The following is a 14,157-nucleotide window of genomic DNA, read 5'->3' as shown; positions in this document are numbered from 1 at the left end:
AGGAAAGGAGCGTTTCCTTGTAGACCCTGACAGTGACATCTGCTGGGGGCCCCCCGGGGAGGAGAGACAGTGGTAAATGTCAGATGACAACTGCTCGAGAGAAAAGACTAGAAACACCATCAGGGTCAAGAGGCGCAGACCCTTCCCAAGGGGGACCAGCGGGGCTGGCTAATTGGGGCAGGCATCAGAGAGGGCAATGGCGAACTAACAGAGTGGGCAGCTTCCCAGCAGGAAAAGCCTTTTCAGGGATGGCGGGAGGCCGTCCACTGGGAGGCGGAAGCCACACACACAAAGCTTCTGCCCACGAGATCAATGGGAGAATCCAACCGCATCCGTCTACCTCCTCACTCACCCCCACCAGCCACTGGGGCGCAGAACATCCCCGAGGGACGTGGGCCAGCGAAGGGGGCTCTGGAGCACGCACGCCTACCTGACCTACTGCCCTTTCCAAATTGACTTTAATGAGGCTCTCTCTGGTCCCCATTTCTTGTAGCTGAAGCAATTTCCTTCTGGAATCCTCCTGAAGCTTGTCTTCAACCTGAAAGGGTGACGAAAGTGGGCACTCGCTGCTAATGTGATCATAATGCGCTCTGGTGAGATTCCTCTAGGAGGCCTAATGGACCGGGGGAGTCCCACAGGGGAAGGGGGCAGCTGCAGCCCTTGTGGCAGGGGTCATAGGTGTGCACGGGGCAGAGACAGCCGCACAAGGACCCGGCTCCTGGGGAAAAGGGCCGAGCTCTGCATCCTGGGCTTAACTGTGCTTGTTGGACCGCAGACTCCAATCCCACTCGGTTCCCTAAGAAAACCGTACGGCCCCGGGAGAGTTATTTCCCTGTTCTGTGACTTCGTGTTCTCATCAGTCAAATGGGAATGATGATACCAATACTGTCTCCTGGAGATTTCATGGGGACTCAAAGTGGTTAGACTAGTATAGTTCTTCATAAGTAGGTTCTGGAACCGACTCTGGGAGGCCTGCTAAGCAAAGAATCACAGCCTGTAAGAGAAGGTGTTTCAAGTCTGGAAGCTTGCAGATTTATTCCCCCTTGTTTGGGTAACAGTCAACTGTAGAGGAGAGCTTGGGAGTGCTCGGTGCTACCCTCTGCTGGCCATCACAGGACACTGCGGCTGCTCAATTCGTTGCTGAACAAGAAACATTTCGGGAGCACGAGCTGAGCCCAGGGCGCTGGCATTACCAGGAAATGAGGCAAACTCTCCTAAATAAATCAAAGGGTTTTGAACTGAAACAACTTCACAAACTGTTTGCTAGAGAGCGGAAGGGGGGAGGGTCACGCAAATGTAATAAAAGACCCAGAAGAGCCCTTTGCAGCTTACATCTGCGCAGCGTGGGCCAGTGGAAGAGCCTCTAGCTAAGTTATCTTGGAAAAGCCATCCAACCTCTCTGGGCCTAGGTTCCTCCATAAACAACCCTCCCAGGTCTGAACGTGCTCTGACTGCTATTTCAGCAGACTTTCCCATACGCCATGGAAGCAAAGTCCAACCCTGGACTCTGCTCTCACCTATATTCCCCACCATAAAGACCTGCCCTCCTGTCCCCCCACCCCGCCCCTGACCCCAAGCCTCGGGGTCGTCTCCAGCTGCCCCCCTTCTCCGTCTCACACACCCAGTGTTCTCCACGCCTGCCGCTCCGACCCCCTCATGTCCACTCCACTTCTGCGCTCCTATCCTGTGCCAGCCCCGGCCAGGCACGGAGAACCTTTGGCCTGTGTTAACTGGCCTCCTTGCCTCTATTTTTACTTCCTTCCAGAACACTCTGCACGGTACAGTGAGGTCACCAAGCTGTAGTGCAGCTCTGTCAGACAGAACTCTGCAATGACGGGAATGTTTCGTGTCTAAGTTGTCTACCAGGGCAGCCGCTGGCCACGTCCGGCCATCGAGCACTTGAGATGTGTGGCTGGTGTGACTAAGGAGATGAATTTTAAATTTTATTTAATTTTGATAAATGTCAACGTGAACAGTCACATGTGGCCAGTGGCTATGCCACAGTCATGGGTATCAGACGCCACCTGGCTTCCGACCTTGGCTTTGCCACTTACTGACCTTGGGCTACTTACTGCGTTAGTAACTAGTAGCCTCGATTTCCTCATCTGTAAAATGGAAAGGATCGTTTCTAGGTCAATAGAGCTGCTGGGATGGTGAAAAGGGACGAAATGCTTGGCCTAATACATGAGAAATCGTAGCTATCATTTTCACCATTGTTATCAATCACAAACGTAGTCGTATCGGTCCCCTGCTTGGAGCCTGCAGGAGCACCTCACTGCCTCTGTGGTATACAGCATGAGGGCAGAACTAATGCTGAGCGCCAAGCTGAAGGTTCAGGGAGGCTTGTGGACTCCAAGCAAGGTAAATAAAATTAATCCACACCTCGATAAATCATAATAAAATGACTGGAAATCAAGGGAAAATAAAACCTTAAAAACAGTCCAGGAAAATAGAGATTATGCAAAGGTGCATTAGTTAGGTTTAGCAATGACTTCAAAGTAGGAACAGCAGGGACCGAAGGACGCTACAAAGATGTATTTGGTGCTGAAAGGAAACAATAGCTAACGTGGAATTCAGTGCTTCGTACAAATGTGTTCTAAGAATGAAGGTCAAATATACATTTTCAGACATACATGCACATCTGAGAGATGTTTCATCACACTGAACTACATTGAAAAGAACACTCAAGGGTGTTCTTCAGACAGAAAAAAAATGACACACTGACAGATACATCTGGAGGAGGTAAAGCTGTTGCATTGTCAAGGGTATAATAATCAGTTGATACTGGCTCTTGGTTAAGTCAACAATGCATATTATAGGCCCTGGCTGGTTGGCTCAGTGGTAGAATGTTGGCCTGGTATGTGGATGTCCCAGGTTCAATTCCCAGTCAGGGCACACAGGAGAAGTGATCATCTGCTTCTCTACCCCTCCCCTTTCCCCTTCTCTCTCTCTCTTCTTCTTCTGCAGCCATGGCTTGATTGGTTTGAGTGCATCAGCCCCAGGAGCTGATGATGACTCCGTGGGATCTCCGCCTTGGATGCTAAAAATAGCTCAGTTGCGAGCATGGCCCCAGATGGGTAGAGCGTGGGCCCCAGATGGGGGTTGCCGGGTAGATCCCGGTCAGGGTGCAAGTGGGAGTCTGTCTCTCTATCTTCCTTCCTCTCACTTGGAAAAGAAGAAGAAGAAAAGGAATGCATATTACAGTCTTTAGGATGACCACTAAGAGAGTGAAAAACTCAGTTAATATCGGATTTTTGTAACTCAAGGGTGAATGCTATTGTCTTATTATTCCTAAAAGTATAATGAAAGAGTGAAACATTTCCAAGCTAATGGAGACAAGATGGTAATAGAAAACCATCCACTCGAAAGGACACAAGAAAGGAGAGAAAAAGAAATATAGGTCAGCTGGCACTGAGCAAGAGGATAAAGTTAAACTCCAGTATACTAGCAACTGCATTTTATATAAGTGGGCTAAAAGACGCAGACTGTCAGACTGGATTTTATAAAAATGACATGCTATTCAGACGGGGGGGAGAATTAAAACAAAGATTGACAGGAAAATTATGAAAAAGATACGCCATAAAAACCCTAACCAACAGAAAGCCAGTGTAGCCGATGGCGATGTATTAATGACAAGGTAGACTTTATGGGAGATGAAGAGGGACATTTTTAAGATGATCAAAGTTTTGAGTTGGGTTTTTTTTTCCCCAACAGGAAGTACTAAAATTCCAAATTTACATGTACCTAGTAACAACCTCAAAATACAGAAAACATATATTGATGATATTAAAAGAAGAAATACATAAATCCACGATCATGACAGATTTTTTTTTTTTTTTTTACAGAGACAGAGAGAGAGTCAGAGAGAGGGATAAACAGGAACAGATAGACAGGAAAGAGAAATGAGAAGCATCAATCATCAGTTTTTCATTGCAACACCTTAGTTGTTCATTGATTGCTTTCTCATATGTGCCTTGACCACGGGCCTTCAGCAGACTGAGTAACCCCTTGCTCAAGCCAGCGACCTTGTGTCCAAGCTGGTGAGCTTTTGCTCAAACCAGATGAGCCCACGCTCAAACTGGCAACCTTGGGGTCTCGAACCTGGGTCCTCAGCATCCCAGTCCAACGTTCTATCCACTGCACCACCGCCTGGTCAGGTGATCATGACAGATTTTAAAAAACATGCCTCTGTCAAAGACTGACAAGCACTATGACAGGAAGATCAATAAGAGCACTGCAGTTTGAACAACATCACAAGTAAACTTGATTTAATGGAGAAATTCTTGTCTGAGTAATTTTACAGTTAAGATTTGAAGGCAGCCCTGGCCAGTTGGTTCAGCAGTACAGTGTTAGCCTGGCACGTGGAAGTCCTGGGTTCGATTCCCAGTCAGGGCACACAGGAGAAGTGACCATCTGCTTCTCCACCCCTCCCACTTCTCTCTCTCTCTCTCTCTCTCTCTCTCTCTCTCTTCCCTTCCTGCAGCCATGGCTCGAACTGTTCAAACAAGTTGGCCCTGGGTGCTGAGGATGGCTCCATGGCCTCCCTTCAGGTGCTAAAATAGCTTGGTTGCCGAAGAACGGAGCAGTGGCCTCAGATGGGCAGAGTATTCCCCAGTAGGGTGCTTGCTGGGTGGATCCTGGTTAGGGTGCATGTGGGAGTCTGTCTCTGCCTCCCCACCTCTCAATAATAATAATAAAAAGATCTGAAGGCAGTCTAGGGTAGTGGTTACACACATTAGAGCTGTGGAGTCAGACAGATCTGGATTCAAATTTCTGCCACATCTACTTTATCTAAGTAAACCTGGGTAGCTTCTAACTTCCTCTACCCCTGAGAGCCTCAATTTTCCCAACTGTAAAGTTGGGTTAATACCAGCATAGACCACACAGGGTCAGTGTTAAGAATTAATGGAGATGATGTGTGTATGGGGTGCCTGGCCCAGAGGGGTCACTGGGCCAGCAGGCTGTGGATGTACCTTGTTCTTTTCTCGGAACATCTTAGAGATCACACTCTGCTCCGTGGTACTCTTCTTCAACTCTTCCCTGAGCTTCCACACTTCTTTCTCCATGCCTTGGATTTGCTGAAAGAGTTTCAACGAAAGTTTGCCCTCCCTGATGGCGTGTAGGGTTTCAGCCCCGATGGGCTGGAGGGGCTGAATCTCTAGAACTCGTTTCATCGGGTTCATTAAGGTGCAAATCTAGTCTGATATTAGCTAAATTCCATCCCCTGGAGGAGACTGTACATCTGTAGAGCAAAGTAGACTTTCTTTCTTTCAGTTGATATAATGAAAGTGCGGGGTAAATGAAAATGATTAGTCTCGTTTGAAAATCAGCGTGTACCCTGGATTAAACAAAGTGAGATATCCAACAGCACCTTGGAATCTCTTCTCTTGGGGTATATTTTTGAGATCAGTTTGAATAAGGGCTGTTTGGAGAACAAAATGCAAATTTCTTTCCTTCCCACCAGGAGAGAACAGGAATGTGTCCGACGTGGAGAGGAGCATGACTCCTTGTGTCAAAGGCACTGTGCTTCCCAGCAGATGGGAACCGTATGCCTGGTGATGTGGGAGAAGCTTCATTTCTATTTATTTATTTACTTACTTATTTATTTTTATTATTTATTTATTTATTTATATTTTTTAGCGAGAGGAGGGGAAAGAGAGAGACAGACTCCTGCATGCGCCCTAACCGGGATCCACCCGGCAACCCCCATCTGGGGCTAATACATGGATCAACCAAGTGATCCTCAGCACCCAGGGCTGACACTCAGACAAACTGAGCCACTGGCTGTGAGAGGGGAAGAGAGAGAAAAGGAGGAGAGGGAGTAGCAGAGAAGCAGATGGCTGGCTCTCATGTGTACCCTGACGGGATCAAACCTGGGATGTCCACAAGTCAGGCCAACACTATCCCCTGAGCCGACTGGCCAGAGCTGAACCGTTTCCTTTCCTTTTCTTTTATTTTTGTGATAGAGACAGAGCGAGAGAGATAGAGAGAGAGGGACAGATAGAGACAGACAGACAGACAGGAAGGGAGAGAGATGAGAAGCATCAATTCTTCGTTGCAGCTTCTTAGTTGTTCATTGATTGCTTTCTCATATGTGCCTTGACCTGGGGGCTACAGCAGAGTGAGTGACCCCTTGCTCAAGCCAGTGACCTTGGGCTTCAAGCCAGCGACCATGGGGTCATGTCTATGATCTCACGCTCAAGCTGGTGAGCTTGTACTCAAGCCGGATGAGCCCATGCTCAAGCTGGCGACCTCAGGGTTTAGAATCTGGGTCCTCCATGTCCCAGTCCAATGGTCTATTGACCGTGCCACCGCCCAGTCAGGCTAAACATTTTCCTTTTAATGGTCATATTTTCACTGTATTTTTTTTATATTCACCTTCTATAAAAGGCAAATGATGCATTTTTGTTTTTACAAAATGGTATAAAATGAATGTATTTAAATTAAATTACTTAAGGAAGAACTTTTGTATCAGTAATAGGGCCCATCTCTATGATAAAAGTGTGACCCTGGAACATAATAATTTGGACATCACAAGCCCAGGGGCAGGGACCACAGTGAATTTTTGGCAGCAGGTGGTGACCTCCTGGCCAGCTTCTGTCGCTGTTCCTATCCCAACCCCAGCCGAGCTCCAAGAGAAACCCGGTGAGGGGGCTGAAGCCCATGCCCAGAGAATCCTGGGAGAGTGCTGTCCATGGTCCTCCCGCCATGTCCTCCCAGAGGCAGCAAATCAAAGAATCACGAGACAGCCTCAACAACAACCATCATCGAGCCCAGCACTGTGCTGCCCAATGGGCTGACGACTCTTTCTGTGGATGCCCAGGAATGAGGAAGGAGTGAGGAAGTTCAACTCACAGATTTGCAGAGTTTTAACTCTTTCTCTTGGGCTTCCCGGTGTTCCTTTTGAGATCCTTCCTTTTTTAACTCCTCTTTGAGCACTGAGCACTATAGAGGAAAAAAAAAGACAGCAAAGCCTTGTAGGTTTGCCTGGGGGTCCCATGTCCCCACGTTGGCCTCTCAGAGCATGACCAGTCATACCCCCAAATTCCGAGAGGCCAGACCATCTGTGTCTGACAGACACGTGGGATCCCATGGCAGCCCCTAGTGCATGCTGCTCATGAGTTTTGAGGAAGAAAGCACCGAAATTCTTTTTCAAAAGCCAGTGAGTCACCTCACGGGAAAAACCCAGTTTTGCAGAGTCTGGGTCCTCAGGGTAGAGGAACGGGGTGTTTTTCCTCTGGGACCCGCTGAGCATGGCTTTCAGGAGCCTAGGGATGGGGCGGAGCTCACTCGTGAACTTGGACGGTTCTTAGTGCTCGAGGCAGGGTTCATCTCAAAGACACACCACTGCCCTAGTGTGCAAGGGTAGATGGATCGGCCCTTCTGCAGGGCGGTTCAGAAACAGGCATTTAGAGCAGAAAGATGGGCCTTTTTGACCCAGAAATTTCCACTTTAGAAATGTATCGTAAGGACAGTGAGAAGTCAGCAAATCCATAGACTCAAGGATGTGCTTCTCAGCGTTGTTAGCCACACTAAAACAAAAACACAAACAAACCCCTGAGTGTCCGACAATAGGAGGCTGCTTTATTTGTACTGTGTACACCCAGGAAAATATTGTGTAGCTTTTAAGACCAATGATAAAAGCTTTTATTTACTAACATGGGAAAACACGTTTGTAAGCATTTAAAATTTTAAGATGTTAGTAAGCATTTAAAATTTTAAGATGTGTATAAATTCACTGTAAGATATAACTATATAAATTATTCACTTCTCATAAATATGTAAAAACAAGACTAGAAGAATATAATCAAAATATTAATGGTGATTTCTTGGGGCAGCATTTTGTTTTCTTATTTATTTATTCATTTATTTGTTTTTTACAGAGACAGAGAGAGAGAGTCAGAGAGAGGGATAGACAGGGACAGACAGACAGGAATGGAGAAGACGAGAAGCATCAATCATTAGTTTTCCTTGCGACACCTTAGCTGTTCATTGATTGCCTTCTCATATGTGCCTTGACCGTGGGCCTACAGCAGACCGAGTGACCCCTTGCTCGAGCCAGCGACCTTGGGTCCAAGCTGGTGAGCTTTTGCTCAAACCAGATGAACCCGCGCTCAGGCTGGCGACCTCAGGTCTCCAACCTGGGTCCTCCGCATCCCAGTCCGACGCTCTATCCACTGTGCCACCGCCTGGTCAGGCAGCATTTTGCTTTTTTAATGCCATCTACTTATTTTCTAAAATTGACACCATCAAATACGTGATTTAAAAAAAGGTCGGTATCCCAAATGTTCACGAAAGCGATACCCTTGGTGGTGGGGAGCCCACATGCGGATGGACGAGGGCACAGGCTAGAGAAGAAGGCAGACCTCATTCCAAGGTCGAGGAGGAAGGGGACATGGGAGAAAAATAATCCAAACGAATTTGAGGAAGGAGAATAGCCTAGCAGGTGCTGCTCCCCCGCCCCCTATTTCTCCCACTTAGCATCAGCTGTACAACCCATCCCCCTCCCCTACACGCACACGCACATGCACGCATGTGCACCCCACACAAACCTGCTCCCCCGCCCCCTATTTCTCCCACTTAGCATCAGCTGTACAACCCATCCCCCTCCCCTACACGCACACGCACGTGCACGCATGCGCACCCCACACAAACCTGCTCCCCGGAGCCCAGGCCGTCAATCTGTCCCGGAGAAACAGGCAGAGAGCTTGGCGGGGCGGAGGACCAGGGGCAGAGGCAGAAGAACACAATTAAAACCGACTTCCCACTTCTTAGAAAAATGAATCTGCTATCCCCCATTTCACAGATGGAGAAATGGAGGCCAAATAAGTTACAATGAAAGCAAGCTCTGAGGTTGGACCCTGATCTCTCTGACCCAACGCCTGATCAGGTCACCAGCTCTGGACTAGGTCTAGTACTAAGCACCAGACACCGCTTCTGCCTTTTCTTTGGAACCTCAGGTCTGTTCCCACCAGGGCACCCACGCGGACCGCCAGCTGACCAGGCAGCCGCTTTGCATCTGGGATGCCACCTGAGACTAAAGCTTTTAGGTTTTACTTTGCCTCATCGAAACAGATCATACGAATACAAAGAAATCTTACCTTACAGGATGAGGACTGAACGCAAAGTCTGTCAATAGTCAAAGTTATAGTTAAAAAGCTCTTAACTCGCCTCACAGGCCCATTTTACCTGGAGGAACTCGGACACACACTGAGGTCTAAGGGCCGGGGTGAGAGCCACATGCACGTCCACATCTGGACCCTCGGCTGTCCTGCTGTGAAGGCAGCTATGACAACCAGAGGTGACTGGGCCGGGGGTGAAGCCCATGTGGTCCCTGCTCACAGAGGGATCCCAATCTGCTTTTATGCTAAGCCTCTCAGTGGCAAGAAATGCTAATCATGGTTTGCTGCTGGGATTAAACTAATTTATAACAGGTGTTAGAAAACGTTTGCCAGATTTGAATACACCTCTTGCTTATTCTGAGCCACACGCATGCTGCTTCTTGAAAAGCTGCAAAGAACTCAGCCCCCAGCTTTTAGTCTTTCCAGGTGACCCACCCAGCGGCTCTCCTCCCGGAGCCCTTGGGCATGGGCCTCCTCTCGACAGGTGTCAGAGAAGGCGGGGACATTTGGGCCCAAGGCAAATGACAGCTGCTATTCTATCCTGATGACTGGTAACCAGGATCACACCACACTCACTCTGGAGCTGAGGGCTTCCAGCTGGTGATCCTTTTCTTTGTTGTCACTTTTTAGTTGGTTCACCTCTTGTCTGAGTTGTTGAACTTGCTCATCCTTTGCTAACATGTCTTTTTGCAAAGAGGACACCATCCCTGTTTAAAAAAAGAAAGAACTTTCAAAAAAAAGAGAATGTCAAAGAGGCGATAAGGATTACAGTCATCGCCACTGTGACCAGCCGACTGTGGACCATTGAGAACGGGGGGCTGTTTGTTACTGCAGCATAACCCAGTCCCATGCGTCTCAAACTTGGATGTGTACACGGAACACCTGGGGTCTTGTTGACACAGGAGGTCCGATTCGGGAGGTCTTGGCTGGGGCCTGAGGCTCAGGGGATGACCCAGGGGATGCTGATGCTGGTGGTTAGGAGGATCAAACGTAGAGGTCTGAGACAGGCTTGAAGCATGAATGAGCTGTGACAAGCAGCGGTCGGGGAGGAAGGCAAGGAAGGGCCCGTGAGTTCCTCATGTTTCTGGTGCCCAGAGGAGTACCTGGCCCGTATGGGTTGCCCTGCAAATATCTTAGGATACTCTAAGTTAGAGAGGAGCATGAGCAGAGCCTGACAGGGTGGGGTGGGGTCGGAGGGGTGGAGGAAGGGGGTGTGTGTGTATGTAAAGATTGAGGCAGAAGATAAGACAGTGGTCAGGCTGGCCCTCAGGCACAGGACAGAGATTCACATAGAGACGGTGATTTACACGCAGTTCCATGCTGCACTGAGCTCTCCCGGCAATGGACACACTTCCTGCTGGGTATCGGGGACTTCAAGAGCAGTATGCCCACCCCAGACTCATGACCTGCTCCCCATACCTGCTGCTCTCCCTTCCTCTTCCTCTGTTAATGACCCCATCCTCTTCAGGTCTCTAGACATGTCATTTTCTGTTTAAAAAACCCCAGTGGCTTCATATCACCCTGAGAGTACGACCTAGAGTCCTCCTTGAGAGCGAGCCCCACCTCTCCGCTGACCATCTGGCCTCGCAGCCCCCGTTCCCACCACTCCGGCCCCAGTGGCCTTCACCTCCAACACAGCCAGCTTGCTCTGGCCGCAGGGCCTTTGCACTTGTGATCTCTCCGCTCTTCCCTTTCACCCCTTTAGAGACCTGTCCTTGCCTACCCGCGAAGCTACTCTCCCTTTGCATTAACCCCCTGAAACACTTTGCCAGCATGCTGCCCTGTTTTCTCTGAAATGGGCTTGTTTATTCACCTGTTTACTTATTTCTGTCCGTCACCCACTCCCAGATGCATGTCCTGTGAGGTCAGGGATCTGGCTCTCTCGCTCAGGGCTCTCCCCACAGCACCCAGAACAGGCCCTGGCACCTAGTAGGGGCTCGATAAACATGTTGAAGGAATCAAGGACTCCGGGCTGAGACACAGCTGTGGCCTGGACCCTGCGTTGGCAGGCCCTCCTCTACCCCAGCTCCTGGGCATGAGGCTACTTCTGTTGATAGATTAGAAAAACGTTTTCACTTGCGCCCTGGCGCGCTAGGGTGAAATGGGTAAGCGAATGAGTGCTTTAAAGCGGTGACCCCACGGGGTCCACACGCTAGTCTGTGGTCACGGCAAGCTGGCTTTGGAACTGCCCAAGCCACACAGCGTCCTGTGTTCTCCTGGTGAGGCCGTGCTCAGGAGAACATCTAGCTAAGAGATGACATTGACTCAAATATTTACCAGGCCCTGCCCTAGGAACCGATAGTGATAACCCTCTCTTAGGGGCAAACTCGAATTCATTGACCCTGCTGGTGAAAGAGCTGCTGAGCAGATCTCTGGGGCCACAGCGCCGCCCCACGAGGAAGCTGCAGTGGTTGACTGGTCATGTCTGCCGTGGCACTGGTATCGGGGGAGAGTGGCAGCTCTCAGGCCCGACTCCAGAGGGAGCTCACCAGACTTGATGGCGTTGTCTCTCCTCAAGTTCTCGCTCTCGTTCTTCAGGGACGTGATTTCTAAGTTCCTCTCGGACAGGTTCTGGCACAACACCTGGCTGTAGCCTTTCTGTAGGGCATTGATCTGTGGGCGGAGGCAACACAGTCAGCGGGGGCCAGCCTGGGTCTGTAGGACACACTGCTGCTTCTCCACGGCTGGACAGAAAGTCAGATTGATCTTGGTTGTTGGGGAAACCAAGCTTTGTAGTTCTAACTAGTGGAAGGGACAGGAGAAGGCCCATTCCTTCAGTGACCACCGTTTCATCCGTAATCAAAACATGAAGCTGCCTGACCAGGCGGTGGTGCAGTGGACAGTGTTGGCCTGGGACGCAGAGGACCCAGGCTTGGAGCCCTGAGGTCGCGAGCCTGAGCACAGGCTCATCCGGCTTGAGCGTGGGATCACAGACATGACCCCATGGTCACTGGCTTGAAGCCCAAGGTCGTTGGCTTGAGCCCAAGGTTGCTGGCTTGAGCAAGGGGTCACTGGCTCTGCTGTAGCCCCCCGGTCAATACACATATGGGAAAGCAATCAATGAACAACTAAGGTGACACAACAAATAATTGATGCTTCTCATCTCTCTCCCTTCCTGTCTGTCTGGCCCTGTCTGGCTCTGTCTCTCTCTCACTAAAAAACAAACAAACAAACAAAAAACATGAAGCTTATCCTTCTGTCCACACAGGGGCTTAGGCACAGCTGCTTTTGGGGAAACTTGCTCCCTTAGTGTACCTTCCTATGACCTTGAACTCTCCGTCACAAGGACACGAGCCCTTGGCCCCAGGTCATCCAGTACCACTGGATGCAGAGAAAAATACAAAGGCGGGGAGCAGGCTGTGAATTTAATTCCCTCCAGTGATAACACTCGTTTGTATCTCAGGGGTCACACCGGGGCGTACAGAGCCGGTCACTGATGCTGCTTCTTCCATCACCTGTCACAGCACCACTGGAGGCCAAAGGTCCCAGTGCTGCTCCCATTTGTCAAGTGAGCAAACCGAGACTCAGAGAGGTGAGGCTGCTTGCCCAGGGTCACACAGCTGGTCAGAGCTGGAGTCAAGATTCAAATCTAGGTTTGGGTTCCAGGTCTTCCCCCTGGCCCTCGGAACCAGCCTCAAAAGTTGGAGGCTCTGAAGCACAGCACAGGCTCGGGAGCCAGACGGTGACCTTCGCATTCCGCGTCTGCCGCTGCCGGGCTGTGTGAGCTCGGGAGGACGCTGGACTTTGTGTCGTTCTCCATTCTCTAAATGGGGTGAGGGTAGTCCCAATCTGATAGGACCATGAAAATGGTCTTAATAAGCTGCTGTATGTCCAGGCGCTGGGAGCATGCCTGGCACACAGTACATGGCTGTGAGTTGTGACTGTCTTCTCACTGACAACCTGCAGTGTTTTTTTTTTTTTTTTAATTTTTATTTATTTATTTTTTACAGAGACAGAGAGTGAGTCAGAGAGAGGGATAGACAGGGACAGACAGACAGGAACGGAGAGAGATGAGAAGCATCAATCATTGCGTGTTGCAACACCTTAGTTGTTCATTGATTGCTTTCTCATATGTGCCTTGACCGCGGGCCTTCAGCAGACTGAGCAACCCCCTGCTGGAGCCAGCAACTTTGGGTTCAAGCTGGTGGGCTTTTCCTCAAACCAGATGAGCCCGCACTCAAGCTGGCGACCTCAGGGTCTCGAACCCGGGTCCTCTGCATCCCAGTCCGACGCTCTATCCACTGCGCCACCGCCTGGTCAGGCTGCAGTGTGTTTTTGCTTCAGCTTCTCTCGTCTGTCTTGGGGGAAGGTAGGTTGGTAATATTTTTGTGTGCATTTGTAAGCCTTGTCTCGAGTCACTTTAACACCAGTGCGATCATTGTTAAGAGGAAATTCAGGAACCCTTATAAGGGTCGTGTGCTGTAGGCACAGCATAGAAAAATGAATGGGGTGGGACATGCTCACATCATGTAGGTAAGGACCTTGCCACCAGATGGCGCTCATGATCTTCATTCTTGGTTTCTGTCCCGGAAAATCTTGTCATTACTTGGGTAGAATTAATAGAACCATCAAGGTTTCATTCCATTTTCTGACCCATTTCCTGCATCATCATGGTTTGAGTTCTATGACATTTGGGGCAGTTACATTTACCTTTTCCCTGGGGTATCAGAGACATGGTGGAGGTATATGACAAAGGTCACTGTCTCCCCCAGCCCCCAACACGCATACCCTCTTGCTTTTGTACCTTTGTGCTTTGGAAACTGAGTGAAAAGTTTCTTTTACCTCTTACTGTTCTGTGGGGGTAGATGCAACTTTCCCATAAAAGGTACTTGGAGTAATTTTTTTGTGTGTGTATTTTTTCAAAGTTAGAAGCAGGGAGGCAGAGAGACAGACTCCCGCATGCGCCCAACGGAGATCCACCCGGCATGCCACCAGGGGGCGATGCTCTGCCCATCTGGGGTGTTGCTCCGCTGCAACCAGAGCCATTCTAGTGCCTGAGGCAGAGGCCATGGAGCCATCCTCAGTGCCCGGGCCA

At 49.6% G+C, this 14,157-nt stretch overlaps 1 protein-coding gene across 15 annotated transcripts in view; it reads right to left on the bottom strand.

Annotated features, from left to right (window-relative positions):
- The window catches only part of FHAD1 (forkhead associated phosphopeptide binding domain 1), a 126,776-nt gene that overhangs the window by 66,332 nt on the left and 46,287 nt on the right, over nt 1-14,157 (bottom strand). For 7 of the 15 annotated variants that reach the window (XM_066375129.1, XM_066375130.1, XM_066375131.1 and 4 more), the window contains exons 7-11: nt 11,612-11,735; nt 9,699-9,829; nt 6,856-6,945; nt 4,974-5,078; nt 431-538 (exon numbers count right to left, since the gene is read on the bottom strand). In XM_066375129.1, coding sequence (XP_066231226.1) covers nt 431-538; nt 4,974-5,078; nt 6,856-6,945; nt 9,699-9,829; nt 11,612-11,735 — 558 coding nt within the window. The remainder of the gene's footprint in view (nt 1-430; nt 539-4,973; nt 5,079-6,855; nt 6,946-9,698; nt 9,830-11,611; nt 11,736-14,157) is intronic. The other 8 variants (XM_066375135.1, XM_066375138.1, XM_066375140.1 and 5 more) reach the window with 5 other exon arrangements.

The sequence above is a fragment of the Saccopteryx leptura genome, chromosome 3 (assembly GCF_036850995.1).
Source record: "Saccopteryx leptura isolate mSacLep1 chromosome 3, mSacLep1_pri_phased_curated, whole genome shotgun sequence".
Taxonomy (NCBI): Eukaryota; Metazoa; Chordata; class Mammalia; order Chiroptera; family Emballonuridae; genus Saccopteryx; species Saccopteryx leptura.
Note: the sequence above shows the minus strand (reverse complement) of the source record. Positions and strands in the feature narration are given on the sequence as shown.